Source organism: Rutilus rutilus (genome assembly GCF_951802725.1).
Source record: "Rutilus rutilus genome assembly, chromosome: 12".
In the NCBI taxonomy this organism is placed as follows: domain Eukaryota; kingdom Metazoa; phylum Chordata; class Actinopteri; order Cypriniformes; family Leuciscidae; genus Rutilus; species Rutilus rutilus.
In genome coordinates, this window is record NC_140217.1 from 12,063,997 (window position 1) to 12,083,407 (window position 19,411).

The following is a 19,411-nucleotide window of genomic DNA, read 5'->3' on the forward strand; positions in this document are numbered from 1 at the left end:
GCACAACGAATGAGTAGTCAAAATGAAAGTCTTTTGTTACTCAAAGAGAACAAACAGGAGCATAAACATTGACATCATGGAACAAAGAACAGACTGAACTGAGGGATTATAAACACACACACAGAGATTGTTAACGTAACAAGAAACACCTGCTTAATCAATGACCATAGAGACAAACAGCACAGGCAAACAGGAACTGAGTACATGTTATATTAATAAGTGGTTAGAAAAATGTTTAGCTTTCAAGCAAAGGTATTCCTTCTAGAGAACTAGGACGTTTTAAAAGGGGTTTTGCTTGATCTATATACATATTGGTTTACGCTCTTAAACTATGCATAAATAAAATAATCTGCAAACCTTTTTAAATATGTTCATGCCCATCTCAGCTGATAGATCAGGGACTGCTTGTCTCCTGAGGTTAGTAATGGACACCTTGGTGAAGGTCTCGGAGCTCAAAGATCTGCTCTCCTCGTTACATTTCAGAGTCATATCCTTAGAAAAATAGGAAGGAAAAATAAGGGTTAAATAATTTTGGACCAGAATGTACATACTGGGAACTATATTCTCAGAAGGCGAAGCAAGGCCAATCACTCCGCCCAAGTAGCAGTGCTTCGCCTTCTGAGAATATAGTTCCCAGTATGTATACAGTTAGATGATGTCTGTGTCTCATGTGACCTTGTTATTTTACCAGGGTTTATGTAAATTGTAGGGTTAGTGATGTCACTAACCCGGGATGAGTGTTGTGTAGTCCCTATCAGCCGTTGGTTGTAGTCCTTAAAAAACGATTTCTTTAAAAGCAAATATCTTCCATTGCTTTTAACTTAACTTTGCAGATGTTGTTTATGCTCAAACAGCAACATTACACACTAACTAAAGTTAGAAAAGTGAAATCATAATCAAGCACCTCTTTAAAGGGGTGTTTGATTATGATTTCACTTTTCTAACTTTAGTTAGTGTGTATTTCACACCCTGGACCTGTCCCAGTTGCACCACTGCCAATTACCATCTGAAACTGTCTCACAGTCAGCTAACTGACGTGTTAATGATTGTTTCTGTGCTGGATTACCTGTGTTTTGTGAGTATTGACCAAAGATGGGGTAGCAGCCACCATGGAGCTACTGCGGGGCCGTGGTAAGGGGGGTATCAGGGGCTCGGGGGGGCGTTCAGGCTTCTCCTGCAGTATCTGACGCAGCCGCTGCAAGTAGAATATGAGAGCCCAGTGCACACCTTCTTCCGTCCAGTGAGGCTGCATCAAGCAACGCAGCACTGCAACGTCAAAATAGGTGGCATACCTTGCCCGCTGCGATACAGAGATGCCACTTGGGACTGAGAAACTTTCGGTGAAAGAAAGACAGAGAGGTTGTTACAGAAAATGATGGTCAGAAAGAACGGAAGTTCAGACTGAGGTTGCTGAGAAGCGTTGCTTGGCAACTGCACTGCAATCACATGCACAGACTAACACTGACAGATGGGAGTCTGGCTGGAAATGGACGCTGTTTATCTAGCCAACATAGGATGAGTTTAAAGAAAAACTGCTTTAAGATCATTCTAGTTTTAAAAGATTATAATGGATTTTTTTTTACTTTTCTGCCAACACATTACAATAACGTTAAGGGCAAGATTTACTAACAGCTTGCGCCAGCACAAACTGTCTTTTGGCGTTAAAAAACTACTGTCAGGATTTACTAATAACACGCAGTGAAAAATTAGCGCTGAAAAGGCGTGGACAGGGTTATTTTTGTAGGAGTTTCCCTTTCAGGCGCAAAAACTATGGGAGGAGAGTATTTAAATGAATCATGCAAGGTGATCTAGTAAGGTTAGTCAATTTACTGGTATTTGTACCATTATTTACTGCCCCAAAAAAGCACATCTTAAACCAGACGCTAATTTGTGCTGCGCTTGGTAGATTGCATCGATCATATGATACGGCTGCGTCTGTGTTCTTTAATTTGCACGTCGTCAGTAGATCACGAGCAGAACTTTCCACACCCATCAGCGCTTTTTTGGAATTGCGCTCACGCTAATTTTAGTAATCTAAGTTTAGTAAATCTGGCCCTGTTTAGTAAATGATAACGTTTTAACTAATGATTTAGTTAATACGTTATCATGAACAAACAATGAACAAAATTTTACATCATTTATTAATCTGTTAATCTTAATTTATAAATGTATTATTTTTTATTATATATAATATATTAATATGCATATTTCTAAATGTATTATTGGTAATTAATGTTCGTTCATACTTAAATTGTTAATTTATAGAATTAAATATGTGAAAACTGTATTTGTATATGTAAAAAGTAACATAAAGAATAATCATTTCATTATTATTTCATGATAGCTAATGTATTAACTAATTGATTAACATTAACCCAGGTATTAACCCAGAACATTGACCCTTATTGTAAAAATTTTGTTCAGTGTAGAGGAAAACCACCCAGAAATTAGATTGTTTTCTCCCCTATATTTCAACATAGAATGATATAGTTCTGCTATATGTACCACCTGTGTGTACAAACACTCACTTCTTCTGTTGTGAAAATCCTCTCTCAAAGGCCTGCTGTGAAGACCCTCCCTTCTCCACAGAGTTGCCACGACGACAGCCCTGTCCTGTCACTGAAGGGGAGGAGGAGTCAGGCAGGGCTGATTCACATACCACCTGAAAGCCGAGACAGAAGAGGAAATCACATGACCCCAGCAGAACAATAATGTTAATGTATTACGAGAGGAAATTAATTTAAGCCTGGACTGAATGAGCCACAAGGGGCTGTGCGGCTGCAAATCAGTCTGAATACTCACTGCGGGGCATGGGTTACTGGTATCATGAGGACTACACTGGTTATTCACTGGAGAATTCCTCTTTGCTGTGGAGAATATGAGAGAGAGAGAGAAAGCAGATGTTTGAAACAAACGATTTGCACACATAAAGAACAGTGCCACTGGTAAAATGGATCAAAAATGACATTGATGTTGAGGACAGAGGTGAAAGGTGAATTTACAGAAATCGGACCTGTAACAATATTACGCATGGGTTTGACAAGGGCATAAAAAGCAGGAACATCAGGTTGACGGTGCTCCCACATTGGCTGCCAAATAACAAGCCCACCAGCCAGTCGAAAGGTGAGGTCCGACTCCTGCCAAATCCAAAAATATCAACAATGTTAGCAGTTTAAACTAATTCATAAAAAAAAAAAAAAAAAGGAATATGCAGTCAAAAAATTATGATGGATTTTGAACTGATGAAGTAGGGCTCAACAATGAAGATTTACATTTTTTACTTGCTTTGTACTGCAAATTTTAAATTTAAAACCGCCACAAAAGAATGATCTATTTCTATGATCTATGATTCTATTTTTGCTAGAATTATTTATATTTTTCACTCACTAAAATATTTGTATTATTTTATTATTTCATTAGAATTATTTAATAATAACAAAAAATAATTAAAATATTTAAATTTTTATAATAAAAAAAAACTAGGATGGAAATTATACAGCTGTAATATAACTCCATAAATTCATAAACACACTTCTGCTAACCTCATCTATGTAAGCCAGCTAGATAACATTATCTAATGACAGATCAGAAGATTCTACAACAATAATAATATATCATAGAAAACCAAGACACTATAATTAATGCATCAACTATCAATGAATCCAAAATTTACAGTGGCAACGCAGCACTTGCACAAAAAGGCAAGTGACTCAGCAGGCCATCCTTATTGTTGAGCCCTGTCGGAAAATCGAAACAATAAAGGTTCCAACCTTGATCCGGTTAATGAGGGGCGCAAAGAGAAACACAAAGAGCTCCACAGTGGCCATGTTTTTGTGGTAGAGTTTGGCACGGGCATACTCATTCTCTTCAGTGGTGCTGCCATTGCGGTCTGTGAGACCCTGGTTCCCTACAGGCTGAAGGTAGGCACTACTGCCGCCACTGCTGCCACCAGACCAGCCGTGTCCCAGGCCAGGCTCCTGGTGACACTCCTGCGCCGCTTCCAGAAGCATCCAATGTAGAGTGTGAAGGAGTTTTGTTTCAGCTACCCCGAGTTTATCCTGGTGTCCTGGTGAAGAGAGATTGTGGACATGCTAAGCTATAAAATGAACCATAAAATGAATTCACCCAAACACACATAATCTAGCAACCGTAAATTTAATAAGTGTTCCTACCCAGCTTGTTGCGGTTCGAAAGAAGGATGGCAGTGCAGTGAAGAACATGAGGTAGAGCAGCCTGAACCAGCTCCCAGCGAGAGATGCTCTGGATGGCTTCAGTGAGGGCTGGAGAGAGCCCATGGAGTTTGTTCTCCACCAGCACCCGCTCAAATGACTAGCCAGGATTAAAAGCGTGAGACATAATCCCCAAAAGCACTTATTAAATGATTACTTATTCTTGTTACAATATTATTTGTACACAAGGAAGAGAACAGAATAAACCAGCCTGACTGTCAGTTATCTGGCATAATAATGATAATAATACTAATTTATTCTTATTTATTTATTACAAAACTATATGCAGATTTGCTTTATTTCTTACTGGTAAAACTCTGCGTCTGTCAATAAAACGAAGTATTCACAATTAATTCCATGATTTCCAGTCTTGCATAGTCTTTGAAAAGCAGAATTAAAAAAGAGCAATGCACAATTCAGTAGTTTTTATTGTTTATTTTTATTAACCCCAATTTTAAAAACCCAGTTAGGGACCTTTATTATTATTATTATTAGTAGTAGTAGTAGTATTCACAACCTCTTCCACGTACATCTTAATATTTACAGTAAATTATGTTTAAACTTATGGATGTACACGAACCTCTGATTTAGGCTTATGGTATTGTTTTCCGAGATAGAGGACAGATTATTCACAGCACAGGTGACAGTGTTCACTTATGATTATTACACTCACCACACAGGAGGCTTCATACTGCTTCCCTAACTTCGGCCGCAAAAACGCGCTGAAACAGATACATATTTCATTTAGTTACGTTACATGTCTGTAATAAAACTGCATTTAATAACAGTCGAGCTGGCAAGGACAATCAGATGATTTTAACTGAAACTGAATTATGACGAACTCTGGCTAAAGCACTGACAGCAGCATTGCTCTATGAAGGTTAAATATTCGATTGAATATTCTGCAAATTTTGTTTAGGGGTTCATAATAAGACACACAAGGTGCGGCGGTGTATGAAAAGATGACGCACGAGACACCAGCGCAACAGAAATCAATTCAGAAACCGGTATGAGAGATGCATACGAATGAGAAAGGCTCTGCGGGAGCCATATACAAGAGAAACAGACTAATCACTCAAAAAAACAAACAACAAGAAAAAACACCTGTTATGCCACGACTAAATCACTGACCTGGTCTGTCTCCATAGGAAGGTTTGGATCGGAAACGGGATTCCCCGGCAGTTTTCCTGGTCACTGTCATCCAAGCTCTTTCTTTTCACCATTTTTTGACCTGCTGGATTCAAGGGTGCAGACGTTCTGCTCAGAGATGGATTTGATTCACGGCATCACAGTGATATTTTACATCGGCTCGTAAAATGGCTGCAGGTGTTGACTTGTGTCGACACCACCCCGCGGAGCAGCGCTGAAATCCACTTGTCAATTAAGGGACACTGACCACCGGTTTGAAGACTCGGCTTGAAATACGTAATCAATGAGAAGGAGCGATGGACCCCCTCTGGGTCTTAAAAGCTCGAGTTTCGCGCATAATTCAGGGTATAACAATTAATACTGCATGTTATATATTTGCTATATTATTACACAAACTGGCAATTCCGCCAAAATGTTACAGTTAAAGAAATAATATATGAGAACTCCTTGTAAGAATCTTTCAGAAACCCTTTATTTTACAGAGTCATTGTTACATGTATACTATATAACTATCATAAAAACTAAGCATAGCAATTACATGCAATCAACCCTAAACCAAACTCTCATCCTAACCCTAACCTAATAGGCTGGATGTAGTTGATTATTATTAGGCTACTCGGTACTTAAATGTAGGCTATAATCACTGTAATCCTGACAACTTAAAATAAAGTGTAACCTCCCTTTACTTTTAATTTCGTTTTCTCTATTTCTTTGGTGGGTAACACCAAATTATCACAGTTTTAGTGTTGTAATAATAACTTTAGTAATTGACAAAAACTATGCTTACCATACTCGATTTACGCCACACAAGTGTAATAAAGAGCACAATTACATAGTAAGGACATGTTTATTACTTTTGTAATTACACTTCACAAATGTAAGGTAAAATGTGATCCTTCATGTAACAAAAATGAATCTCTCCGCGACAGGGCTTATAGCTGCCACAGTAAGTAGGCTACAACACGTTTCACAAATTGCAGTTCATGAGAGTAAAGCAATACAATGTATGTCACCTCAGTTCTCCTTAACAACATGTCAGACAAACACACAAGGTAGTAGCTATTCAGACTCTGAAGAGCATCAATAAATGTGATATATTCACTTTCATCAATCTGATTTCAAAAACATAGGATATGTTAAACATAGGTATTAATTATATCCTATGGTTTCCCACACACACATCTTGACCATGTCACTAAATCTTCTCTCAACACATTTATAGAATTAACAACTTATTAATTCTGATTTTCCATCTGAACTTCCAATTCTGATTTTGCATCTGAACTTCCAATTGAGTGAAATAATTCTATCAAAATATATTGTCTATGGTAATAACAAAACCTTCAAATAAACATACAAATATAATTCCTAGAATTATATAGTGTAATTCAGATGTATCTCTTTGGCTGATTTGTTTTGTCTGCCAATATTTACAACAATATTGCCAAAATGCATACATTTGCATATAACATTTGATCATGTTTTTTACACAAAACCCCTCCCACCCCCACCCCCCCACACCCCCACACCCACACCCACCCCCACACCCACAATAAGCACAATATATAGTTTAGTAGATTCCAAAACACTTTATTAATTTGGTTCTCTCTATAACCAGACATGTTATCACATTATTTACTGTTTAACGAAGTGGAATGAATATGTACTAAATCCATCAAATGGTAGGGAATTGAATTTTTTTTTTATCTTTAGGATATGTCGTTGCATTTAAACAAATGAAGGAAACCAAAATATGCATTTAAACAAATGAAGGAAACCAAAAAATCTTATAAAATGAATTATTTAGTGAAAACAATATCAATGTTTATTAAACAAATCTCTATTTTAAAATGTAAGGGTGTTTACAAATTCTAGTAAGGTTATATAAAAAAAAACTGAACTGATAAATTTTGTATGGGAGTGTGGGATTAATAAACTAGTAATTCAGGACACTACCGGAATCATCAAACAAATCAATTTCTTGGGTTCTTACTCTGTATACTAGTGGAAAAACAAAAAACTGAAAAATAACACACACAAAAAACACACACACTACAGTGATTTGTAGTCTTTTAAATCAGGCGTCCTCCCTGAGCAATCTCACAAACATACACAATCTCAGAGCCACATTCACATGTGCTAGGGACTGTAAATTATAGGGATCTGTGTGACCATGGATACCACAGGCAAGGAATCTTAAGTCATCTGAGATTTAAATATGTCCAAGAAACTTTGGCGACTCCAAATGAGGTTGTTTTTATAAAAGGATTTTATGATCAGACCAACATGGTCTCATGTGTTGTCTGACACTGGATGCCTGTGAGATCTGAATGCAGCGATTGGCTTTGCCTTCATATTAGCTCATACTGGGGTTTCATGTACGTCTTGTCTTTGGCCTCTTTGACTGTCGCTTGGCTTCATCCATAGGGATTCCATCCCCGCTTGTCTGAGCGAGTCCTAGAACACCCTGGATCTGATTGAACAGCTGCAGAAGAAGTGGGATCACCTTGGAAAGACAAAATATCATTATTTACATAATGTCCTAAGAACTGCAGCTATTGTAATGACAAGAATCTAAGTAGCTTTCAACCATCCTGAAAAAAAAAAAAAAAAAAGCATACCCGCTCATGATTATACACCGCAAGTAACAGCAGCAATGTCAGAGGAAGGGCGATGAAAGATCCTTGGGAAACATCTTGATCTGGCATTTTCCTCTGTTGAAAGCCGAAAAAGTGTAAACAAATTAGGGCTGAATGATACATCAGATATAAATATATATACACAGTTGTGGTCAGAATTAATGGCACACCTGGAAAATATGATCAAAAATGGCTGTAAAAAATAAATCTGCAATGTTTATCCTTTTGACCTTTCATTAATTTTGTTTTTGCAAAAATCGAACCTTTCATTGAAGTAAAATAATTAAAAATGGTGGGGGGGTTGTAAATTCACAATTTATTTATTATTATGAAAACACGTTGGCCACAATTATTGGCACCCCTAAAATTTTTTTTTAAATATCTCTGAAGTACACTCACCTAAAGGATTATTAGGAACACCATACTAATACTGTGTTTGACCCCCTTTCGCCTTCAGAACTGCCTTAATTCTACGTGGCATTGATTCAACAAGGTGCTGAAAGCATTCTTTAGAAATGTTGGCCCATATTGATAAGATAGCATCTTGCAGTTGATGGAGATTTGTGGGATGCACATCCAGGGCACGAAGCTCCCGTTCCACCACATCCCAAAGATGCTCTATTGGGTTGAGATCTGGTGACTGTGGGGGCCATTTTAGTACAGTGAACTCATTGTCATGTTCAAGAAACCAATTTGAAATGATTCGAGCTTTGTGACATGGTGCATTATTCTGCTGGAAGTAGCCATCAGAGGATGGGTACATGGTGGTCATAAAGGGATGGACATGGTCAGAAACAATGCTCTCAGGTAGGCCGTGGCATTTAAACGATGCCCAATTGGCACTAAGGGGCCTAAAGTGTGCCAAGAAAACATCCCCCACACCATTACACCACCACCACCAGCCTGCACAGTGGTAACAAGGCATGATGGATCCATGTTCTCATTCTGTTTACGCCAAATTCTGACTCTACCATCTGAATGTCTCAACAGAAATCGAGACTCATCAGACCAGGCAACATTTTTCCAGTCTTCAACTGTCCAATTTTGGTGAGCTCGTGCAAATTGTAGCCTCTTTTTCCTATTTGTAGTGGAGATGAGTGGTATCCGGTGGGGTCTTCTGCTGTTGTAGCCCATCCGCCTCAAGGTTGTGCGTGTTGTGGCTTCACAAATGCTTTGCTGCATACCTCGGTTGTAACGAGTGGTTATTTCAGTCAAAGTTGCTCTTCTATCAGCTTGAATCAGTCGGCCCATTCTCCTCTGACCTCTAGCATCAACAAGGCATTTTCGCCCACAGGACTGCAGCATACTGGATGTTTTTCCCTTTTCACACCATTCTTTGTAAACCCTAGAAATGGTTGTGCGTGAAAATCCCAGTAACTGAGCAGATTGTGAAATACTCAGACCGGCCCGTCTGGCACCAACAACCATGCCACGCTCAAAATTACTTAAAGGGGTCATATAATGGTACATGCACTTTTACAAGTTGATTGCACTGAAATGTCTGTTGGCAGTGCCTGTACACAACCATCCTATCATGATAAAAATCCATCCAGTGGTTTTGTTTTAATCTCCTTATATGTTTGACCATCTCTGAAATCAAGCCGTTCGATATTGTGACGTCATAAGATCGTACGCCCCTCCCGCTATTGTGATTGACAGCCGTGTTTCAACACAAGACCTGCCCTGAGCAAGCTGTGACAGCCGTCGTCATAGTAGTCCGCCATTGTTGATATGCTGGAGTAGAATGGCGTCTAAGCGATTGTGGTGTTCTGTTCTTAGATGTAATAAGGAACACAGCAGTCATTTGGATGTTCCTAAATCCGAGCCGTTGAAGAGTGGCTGAGTTTTGTTTTTGAAGCGATATGCCCAAAGGATTGACGCGGGGATTCCCTCACGGGGATTCCCCACGATCGTCTGTGCTTTCATGTTTGCGCGAATCATTTCACACCAGACAGCTTCACAAACGAGAAAAAACGGATCGGTACCAACGTGTTCCTGCTGAACCTCCAGAAAATGTGAGTGTAATGTTTTATTAACCTTTATATTAGTATTTATATTAATCTTTGCGAAATTTGCAAACCTTGCTGCAGGCTTCACGATGAATGCGTCTAAGGTTTACACTCAGGGTACATTGCGGCATGTTTTCTATTTACGACGTTCTCAATATAATTCATAATCCCACGTTTATAACGAATAACACGTGGTTATTGTGTTAGATACGGTCAGAGAATGTCTAATACGGTGTACCCACAGAACAGAGGGGCGGGGTGAGCAAAGCTCATTATCATTTAAAGACACATGCACTGAAACGGCGTGCTGAAAACAGAGCTGTTTTTGACCAGGTAAAATTAGTGTTTTCTTACAATACTAATGAGAATTTTTAATTAAAGTATATTACAAACTTTTCATTTAGACCCTAAAGAATCATATTAGCTTGTACAAAAATGGCATTATATGACCCCTTTAAATCACCTTTCTTTCCCATTCTGACATTCAGTTTGGAGTTCAGGAGATTGTCTTGACCAGGACCACACCCCTAAATGCATTGAAGCAACTTCCATGTGATTGGTTGATTAGATAATTGCATTAATGAGAAATTGAACAGGTATTCCTAATAATCCTTTAGGTGAGTGTATATATATATATATATATATATATACACACACACACACACACACAGTGGGGAGAACAAGTATTTGATACACTGCCGATTTTGCAGCTTACAAAGCATGTATAAATCTGTCATTTTTATCATAGTACTCTTCAACTGTGAGTGACGGAATCTAAAACAAAAATCCAGAAAATCACATTGTATGATTTTTAAGTAATTAATTTGCATTTTATTGCATGACATAAGTATTTGATACATCAGAAAAGCAGAACTTAATATTTGGTACAGAAACCTTTGTTTGCAATTACAGAGATCATACGTTTCCTGTAGTTCTTGACCAGGTTTGCACACACTGCAGCAGGGATTTTGGCCCACTCCTCCATACAGACCTTCTCCAGATCCTTCAGGTTTCGGGGCTGTCGCTGGGCAATACGGACTTTCAGCTACCTCCAAATATTTTCTATAGGGTTCAGGTCTGGAGACTGGCTAGGCCACTCCAGGACCTTGAGATGCTTCTTACGGAACCACCCCTTGCCCTGGCTGTGTGTTTCGGGTCATTGTCATGTTGGAAGACCCAGCCACGACCCATCTTCAATGCTCTTACTGAGGGAAGGAGGTTGTTGGTAGGGATGCACGATGATATCGGAACAACATCGGTATCAGCCGATAAAAGCTTTAAATGACCATCATCGGCATCGGCCGATATGATCATTTCTGCCGATGAGCCTTGCCGATAGGATGGCGTGTTTCCTATGTGCACGTGACGACCGTGCATGAGGGCCAGCAACTTAACATGTGGAGGCATTTCGAGCATGGGCGTCAGTTTGGTTTGAGATGTGCTGGGGACAGAGACGCATTCGCAAGTGCATTTTCAGAAGTGCTGGGTACAATGACGCAGTAAATTTTTTTCTCTTTCGTGCAGGTCATGTTTTGAAAGACGATGTCCTGTAGCTTACTAATGTAAACTCTCCAAGCTACTATGCTGTCCACAGAGCATAAAAATATTCATTTTATTTTATTTTTCGTGTTTGCATTTATGAGGAAAAACAGTGACAGTTCTCGGTTACGGACGTGAGCGCTCTGAAAGCGGCACTAAAAGAGACTGCTTTAAAACTTCCACAGAGACCTCAAACAGAAAGCACAAAGCCTTTCTAAGTGAATTTCATTTTGTATTAATTGTATCTTAATTTGAATCAATGTTTCATCAACCAATTGCCTGGATTTAATAAATAATAAGTAAAGCAGATAATAATAGATATCACGACACGGAGGCGCCCGCGATTGAACTGGAGCTAGTCTCATAAATGAAACGAAACTCAGCATAGCCTACTTGCCTCACAGACCTGGGAAATATATCTATTATCTACAGAACGCTTGAAATCATATTTTTAAACCGAACAATTAGAAAGCTATATCCGAAATGTGCATTTCTCTCTGGCGCGTTCACTACTGCGAAGATCGCGAGTCATCGTCAACTTCATCTTTGCAGCCGACACAGAAAACACTTGTTTATTAATAAACAATTAAAATGTCTCCTTGCTATATTTGACATATTCATAATTCATTACTTTTGCGGTTCGTTGTGACTGCTTTTAGCTGCTTTATTGGCAGCGCCACCCTTACATGTTACATGAACTGCCACTGCATCAGCACCGAAAACAGGGGAGCATTTGGTAGACCTGTTCAAGTAGAAGATGTAATTTTTTTATTTGAAAATTTATTTTTATTTATTTTACTCCTAAGGACTGAAGTTTGAAGTCTGAACTTAAAAATAAAATGTAGCACTGGCATATCATTTATTCTCCAAGTGAAATAATTTGCCTATTTTTCAGGGGTGAATGTCTGTCTACATTTGTAAAATTATACCTTTATGGTAGAATCAAATGTTGTTTTGTTTGTCTTGTGTATTGCCTTATCTACAACACATGAGTGTAATACGGTAAAGGTAGTACAGGAGAGAGACTTGGATTTCTCTTCAGTAAAATTAAAGTGTAAATATATCAGGGGGAAAATGTGTATATGTATCGGTATCGGCATCGGACAAAATTAGTTTGAAAATATCGGCATATCGAATATCGGCCAAAATGCAATATCGTGCATCCCTAGTTGTTGGCCAAGATCTCGCGATACATGGCCCCATCCGTTCTCCCCTCAATACGGTGCAGTCGTCCTGATGTTTCCACCTCCATGCTTCACGGTTGGGATGGTGTTCTTGGGGTTGTACTCATCCTTCTTCTTCCTCCAAACACGGCGAGTGGAGTTTAGACCAAAAAGCTCTATTTTTGTCTCATCAGACCACATGACCTTCTCCCATTCCTCCTCTGGATCATCCAGATGGTCATTGGCAAACTTCAGACGGGCCTGGACATGCGCTGGCTTGAGCAGGGGGACCTTGTGTGCGCTGCAAGATTTTAATCCATGACGGCATAGTGTGTTACTAATGGTTTTCTTTGAGACTGTGGTCCTGCTATGTAGTTCTGGGCTGATCCCTCACCTTCCTCATGATCATTGATGCCCCACGAGGTGAGATCTTGCATGGTGCCCCAGACCGAGGGAGACTGACCGTCATCTTGAACTTCTTCCATTTTCTAATAATTGCGCCAACAGTTGTTGCCTTCTCACCAAGCTACTTGCCTATTGTTCTGTAGCCCATCCCAGACTTATGCAGGTCTACAATTTTATCCCTGATGTCCTTACACAGCTCTCTGGCCTTGGCCATTGTGGAGAGGTTGGAGTCTGTTTGATTGAGTGTGTGGACAGGTGTCTTTTAGACAGGTAACAAGTTCAAACCGGTGCAGTTAATACAGGTATGAGCGGAGAACAGGAGAGCTTCTTAAAGAAAAACGAACAGGTCTGTGAGAGCCGGAATTCTTACTGGTTGGTAGGTGATCAAATACTTATGCCATGCAATAAAATGCAAATTAATTATTTAAAAATCATACAATGTGATTTTCGGAATTTTAGATTCCGTCTCTCACAGTTGAATGATAACTGAATGATAACATAGAATGATAACTATGATAAAAATTACAGACCTCTACATGCTTTGTAAGTAGGAAAACCTGCAAAATTGGCAGTGTATCAAATACTTGTTCTCCCCACTGTACATATACATACATACATATATATATATATATATATATATATATATATATATTTATATATATATTTATATATATATACACACACACACACATATACATATATATACATACTACTGGTGTAACGATCATCATCGATACAATCATTATTTGAAGTGCCAAGTTATTTTCAAAAGGTGATTTATTCGCTCTTATTTTGATTGCTACCTTTGACATCAGTGTTTATATTTGAACTATAGACTTGTCTTATTACTGCTGTGATAATATGAATATTTGTAACAGAAATAATGAATCTGTGTGGTTGAAAAGACAATAAAGCTGTTTACCTATACTATACATGACAACTGCTCTCTCTTTTATCCTATTACTTCTGTGATAATCTGAGTATTTTGAACAGAAGTAACAAACTGTGTAACAAAAAAACAAATTTGTAACAAACTGTGTGGTTGAAAAGTCTATGAAGCTGTACCTATACTATACATGACAACTGCTCTCTCTGGCTCAGCAGCAGCACAGATTTGAATGTTCCAGTGTGATTTTGTCAAAGGTTTAATAGACAGGCAAATTGTTGTCATTTAGGAATCGAGATTGCAATCTTTTATCGATTAATCCTGCAGCTCCCATTAGCAAATGAACTAATTGTAGATGAACAATCTATTCACACAAATCTAATTATTCTGAATCTGCATGTTTTCATCACCGAACATAAAATAATAATGTATGTTTTGTGCGAAAAGGTTCTTACCTTAGGATTAAAGGTTAGTGTTACATGTTTGTGGTAACCAGAGGACGTGAAAGAGACCTGTGGGAGTTTGATGTCATACTGGGACTGTGAAAGTGATGTTTGCAGCATCAACACATAGCTCTGCAAGAGGACAATAAAATGAAATTAATAAATGAAAATGACCACCAATTTTTAAGCTGGTGGAAAGTACTGGCAGAACAATATGAATGTTGTGAAACAGATTCTAAAAAATAGGAGTAGTTTAGATAAAAAGACAAATTGTATATGGAATAGGGGTGATAAGTAATGATCTACCTCTCCATCACGTGGTAGGGGGGCAAAGTGGAAGAACAGGGACTGGCCAAGAGACACAGTCTGGAAGGGATTGTCAATGTCAAGATTGTCACTTTTGTAGAGCTTCACCTTTAGAGAGGGAGGAACAACAATGACTTCAAGATTTCATCAAATATGAGACACAGGAGATTTAGAGTTATTGCACCTACCCAGAGAGTGGGAAGATGATCAGGGGAAGTGATGACATTGCCACTCAGATCAAACTGGTTGATCTGTCTAAAGGCAATTATGTTTATTCCTTCAATATCAGTGTTGCCCACCTAAAAGTAAAAAAAAAAAAAAATGAATGAAAACTTCGCATCCACCTTTTTCCTAACGAGCCAACAGCCGTCAGCTTGACTGAATGAACTGTAAAATCTCCTTCAGACGTCAGGAGAATAACGTAACGATTGGTATTTTGATGTGACGTGGTATAAGAAGAATATCTATGGCAGGAGCTCTTTTCAGTCTGTGTATTCTTTTCCTCCTGGTTATTTTCTTTTGCATTCCACAGTAACAGTATGAAAAAGGACAACATATACTGCGCATTTATGGTCTGCTCTCCAGATTTAATTGATGATATATATCCCATTAATAATTCACTGGAATGCACAAAGAATCTCTTGTTTATCTCCCCAAATCCTAATGTCTCTTTCCAGGTTTGTTTTCACAAGTATGCTTTAAAATGTTTGTCTCCCCATTTCCATTTCACTTCTTATCCCTAATAGGAGTGTTTACTGGAATGTGTCTAAAGCAGGTAAATACAATATTTATTGTCTGTCAAAATGATGGAAATCACTTACAATTATTTTAAATCACTCAATGTTTCAGTTTAATGAACAATTTTGACTAATGACTAATAACAGACATATATTACTACAGTGATATTTAACACGTCCGTATTATTACTGTGGAAATAATCATTCATGGATATAATGTGTAAAAAAAAAAACATAAGGTTAATAAATTCCAATGCTCACCTCAATGGTTTTGTGTGGTGGCAATGCTCTCTCTATGTGATCATTTCCTTCTTCTCTCAGCTGAATATTGTAGTTACACCCAGGCTGACAATGAACAAAGAAAAGGCAAGCTTTGTTTAGAATCTTAAAAAGTAGTTTTTGTGAACATTTGTCAGTCGTATTGTTTATCTGAAGAGTTACTCAAGTAAAGTCTCACCCGCAAGCCTCTGAGTCTAAAGCGTCCCTCTTCATCAGTAACGGTGTCCTCACTGTACATGCCACACTCTCCCTGCCCCACTGCCTCCACGGAAACACCCTGCTCCGCATCGCCACCTATTGACTGCACTGTTCCATAGCAGCTAAGATACATGTCAAAATATACAAGTGGAAAATTTACTTCACAATGGAATGAGCATGTTTCGAAAATTACATTTAGAAACAGGAAAAAACTGAGATAGACTGTGGCAATGTCTCCAAGACGCTTGAAGAAACCTGACTGCAAAGCTACCTGAAAAACTATGCGCAAGTGTATCAAGGACAAAAGCTGTTTTGTCCTTGAAACGCAAAGGGTGGTCACACCAAATATTGATTTGATTTAGTTAACAGAAGTTATTTGATGAATAAAAATCTATTTATGACAGTATTTTTGAAAGCATCCTCACTTTATAGCATTTTTACACAAATGCCTACAACTTTTCACAGTTTTGTAGCTTTGCAGGGAGGTTTCTTCAAGCGTCTTGGAAACATTGCCGAAGTTCTTCTGGATTTAGTCTCTGTTTTTTTCTGTTTTCTGTTTATATACAGTACCAGTCAAAAGTTTGGAAACACTACTATTTTTAATGCTTTTGAAAGAAGTCTCTTATGCTCATCAAGCCTGCAGTTAAAAACAAACAAAAAACAGTAATATTATGAAATATTATTACAATTTAAAATAATGGTTCTCTTTTTTAATATACTTTAAAATGTAATTTATTTTTGTGATGCAAAGCTGAATTTTCATCAGCAAGTACTCCAGTCTTTGGTGTCTTATGATCCTTCAGAAATCATTCTAATATGCTGATTTATGATCAATGTTGGAAACAGTTGTGCTGCTTAATATTTTTTTATAACCTGAGATACTTTTTTCAGGATTATTTGATGAATAAAAAGTTAAAAAGAACTGTATTTATTTAGAATAGAAATCTTTTGTAACAATATACACTACCGTTCAAAAGTTTGGGAACAATAACTATTTTTTTTTAAAGAAATTAGTACTTTAATTCAACAAGAATGCGTTAAATTTATAAAAGGTGATGGTAACGATTTATATTGTTAGAAATGTTTTTATTTTGAATAAATGCTGTTTTTATGAATAAATGCTGTTAACGTTTTACTCATCAATGAATCCTGAAAAAAGTATTCCAAAAAAATATATCAAACAGCACAACTGTTTCCATCATTGATAATAACTGAGTATCAAATCATCATATTAGAATGATTTCTGAAGAATCATAAGACACCAAAGACTGGAGTACTTGCTGATGAAAATTCAGCTTTGCATCACAAAAATAAATTACATTTTAAAGTATATTAAAAAAGAGAACCATTATTTTAAATTGTAATAATATTTCATAATATTACTGTTTTTTTTTTTTTTTAACTGCAGGCTTGATGAGCATAAGAGACTTCTTGCAAAAGCATTAAAAATAGTAGTGTTTCCAAACTTTTGACTGGTACTGTATATATATATATGCTGCTTTGTACTAAGCATTTTTACTGCCAGTGCATACTGTAACACTGAACTGCTGACCTGTATGCAGTTTTGAAGCCAGTGATAGGAATATGGAGGACCTGTCCTTCCTCTACTGTGATCATTTGTGCTGAGGGCTCAAAGCGGAACTCCTTCATCATGGGCTTGAAATAGTACTGGCCAGGACTCTGAGATGGAGGGAGGAGAGATTAAGAAAATCTAGGTATTTCATTTTTAACAATATTTTTTATGGAACTCAATATATATTTATATATATAAAATAATCTTTTTTTTTTTTTTTTACATAGATTAAAAGTCAATGTTGTTTTCAACCCCACTGACTTTCATTGTATGGACAACTGTAGAGTGCACAACTGTTACAACATTAAAAAAAAAATCTTATTTTGTGTTCTACAGAAGAAAGTCATACAGATTTGGAACAACATAAGGGAAAGTTAATTACGCCTAGTTCAATTGAACTGTGTACTGCAAATACATACGAGTATCAGATGATATGATCAAACTGACGACATTATTAACGGTCTTCATAACTGCTTTTGAAGCTGAAGCTTGCGATTACCATTACATTTCCGACACAACGCTTGAGGTGTTCGGCCAATCACAATGCTCTGGGTCAGCTGGCCAATCAGAGCACACTATGCTTTTCGGAAGGAGGGGCTTTGTAGAAATTGACACGTTTTAGAAAGACTGGGCATAGAGGAGCTACAATAATGTACTGTATGTGAAAAATGATGTCTTTTTTGAACATTTAAGCATGTTAACATATTCTATTACATCCAGTACACAAAATAATGAACTTTGAAAATAGCATCATATGACCCCTTTAATGACAGACTACAGCAGGTATATTAGGCAGGGCTTCTGTCACTTTAAGAGCTAATGCACGGATCCAATATACTGTTACACACGTGTTTAGGCAGGGTATCCGAAGCCCATTTGCTTATCCGCGTTTGGCTCTGACTCGGAGCACGCACACAGAAAGCCGCCTGGGGAACAGTGTCTCTTTTGCGGCTTAATGTGCTTTTAATAACACGGTTTAATATAAAACCCATCCTGCAGTTTAGCAACAGTAGACTGCATTTTACAACACTCACGTATTTGGCTGATGTAGATGATAAGCTTGGGTTTTTAGGGAGGAACGAAAGCACACCACTGTGAATGAAAGGAAGGTGCGCTGGATGGAATGTGGCAGTGGCACAATAATAATTTTACCGCCAAATTCAAAAATCAATTATGATTAATCGCACAGCCCCAGGGAAACAATGACAGAATTTTTGGTTTAAATAAATTATACCTTTAAAACTGTAATTTTTTTCAGTATAAACTTCTACACCAATGTGATAGACACATCAAAAAGATGCCCATAGTCACTGAAAAGACAGTACCAGGTTGTTGAAGGTGAGGAGGCCAGTGTCCTGAGTGAGTAAGTTTGAGCGGAAGCTGGCTCCACTGAGAGACAGCAGAACCCCTGATAGAGGAACACCATCCTCTGCCTTTATCTGAGGGGCAAGAAAAAAATCGTGAACAAAATTAACCATTTGTTTCCTAGAAATGAAAATACAAGATGAAATGTGATCAACTAAGCTTGAGAAGACGTTAATATGGCACTGACCTCAAAAGTGACCCCTGCCAAGGCAAACGCTTTGAAGTCTCCTGTCTTTCCCTCCACTGGAGTCAGGACAAAGCCCTCTTTACTGGCACTGATGTCATACAGAGAGTCACTATGTAGGGGTCCAACACTGGTTTCAAAGGGAAAAAGGGATTTTTAAATTTTTATTGATTAGAACACTAGAGTGCACTTACGTTTTCAGCCACAATGACTGCACTTAATTTCTAAATATGCCAATAGTCATTCACTTTCTAAACCATACTTTTATGCTAATATGCATTATCAAATAAATAGATAAGAGAGCTAT

At 37.8% G+C, this 19,411-nt stretch overlaps 2 protein-coding genes across 3 annotated transcripts in view; both read right to left on the reverse strand.

The window, feature by feature from the left end:
* Nucleotides 1-5,619, reverse strand: part of unc80 (unc-80 homolog (C. elegans)) — a 61,632-nt gene extending 56,013 nt beyond the window's left edge. For both annotated transcript variants that reach the window (XM_084424833.1, XM_084424832.1), the window contains exons 1-9: nucleotides 5,361-5,619; nucleotides 4,903-4,951; nucleotides 4,173-4,329; nucleotides 3,771-4,066; nucleotides 3,014-3,137; nucleotides 2,803-2,867; nucleotides 2,529-2,662; nucleotides 1,067-1,334; nucleotides 358-492 (exon numbers count right to left, since the gene is read on the reverse strand). In XM_084424833.1, coding sequence (XP_084280959.1) covers nucleotides 358-492; nucleotides 1,067-1,334; nucleotides 2,529-2,662; nucleotides 2,803-2,867; nucleotides 3,014-3,137; nucleotides 3,771-4,066; nucleotides 4,173-4,329; nucleotides 4,903-4,951; nucleotides 5,361-5,452 — 1,320 coding nt within the window. In that variant the 5' untranslated portion in view covers nucleotides 5,453-5,619. The remainder of the gene's footprint in view (nucleotides 1-357; nucleotides 493-1,066; nucleotides 1,335-2,528; nucleotides 2,663-2,802; nucleotides 2,868-3,013; nucleotides 3,138-3,770; nucleotides 4,067-4,172; nucleotides 4,330-4,902; nucleotides 4,952-5,360) is intronic.
* Nucleotides 5,620-7,530: 1,911 nt separating this feature from the next.
* Nucleotides 7,531-19,411, reverse strand: part of nomo (nodal modulator) — a 32,058-nt gene continuing 20,177 nt past the window's right edge. Inside the window, exons 22-31 of the mRNA XM_084426086.1 lie at nucleotides 19,108-19,234; nucleotides 18,881-18,994; nucleotides 17,535-17,662; nucleotides 15,963-16,104; nucleotides 15,767-15,850; nucleotides 14,957-15,067; nucleotides 14,769-14,876; nucleotides 14,475-14,594; nucleotides 8,000-8,092; nucleotides 7,531-7,884 (exon numbers count right to left, since the gene is read on the reverse strand). Coding sequence (XP_084282212.1) covers nucleotides 7,753-7,884; nucleotides 8,000-8,092; nucleotides 14,475-14,594; nucleotides 14,769-14,876; nucleotides 14,957-15,067; nucleotides 15,767-15,850; nucleotides 15,963-16,104; nucleotides 17,535-17,662; nucleotides 18,881-18,994; nucleotides 19,108-19,234 — 1,159 coding nt within the window. The 3' untranslated portion in view covers nucleotides 7,531-7,752. The remainder of the gene's footprint in view (nucleotides 7,885-7,999; nucleotides 8,093-14,474; nucleotides 14,595-14,768; nucleotides 14,877-14,956; nucleotides 15,068-15,766; nucleotides 15,851-15,962; nucleotides 16,105-17,534; nucleotides 17,663-18,880; nucleotides 18,995-19,107; nucleotides 19,235-19,411) is intronic.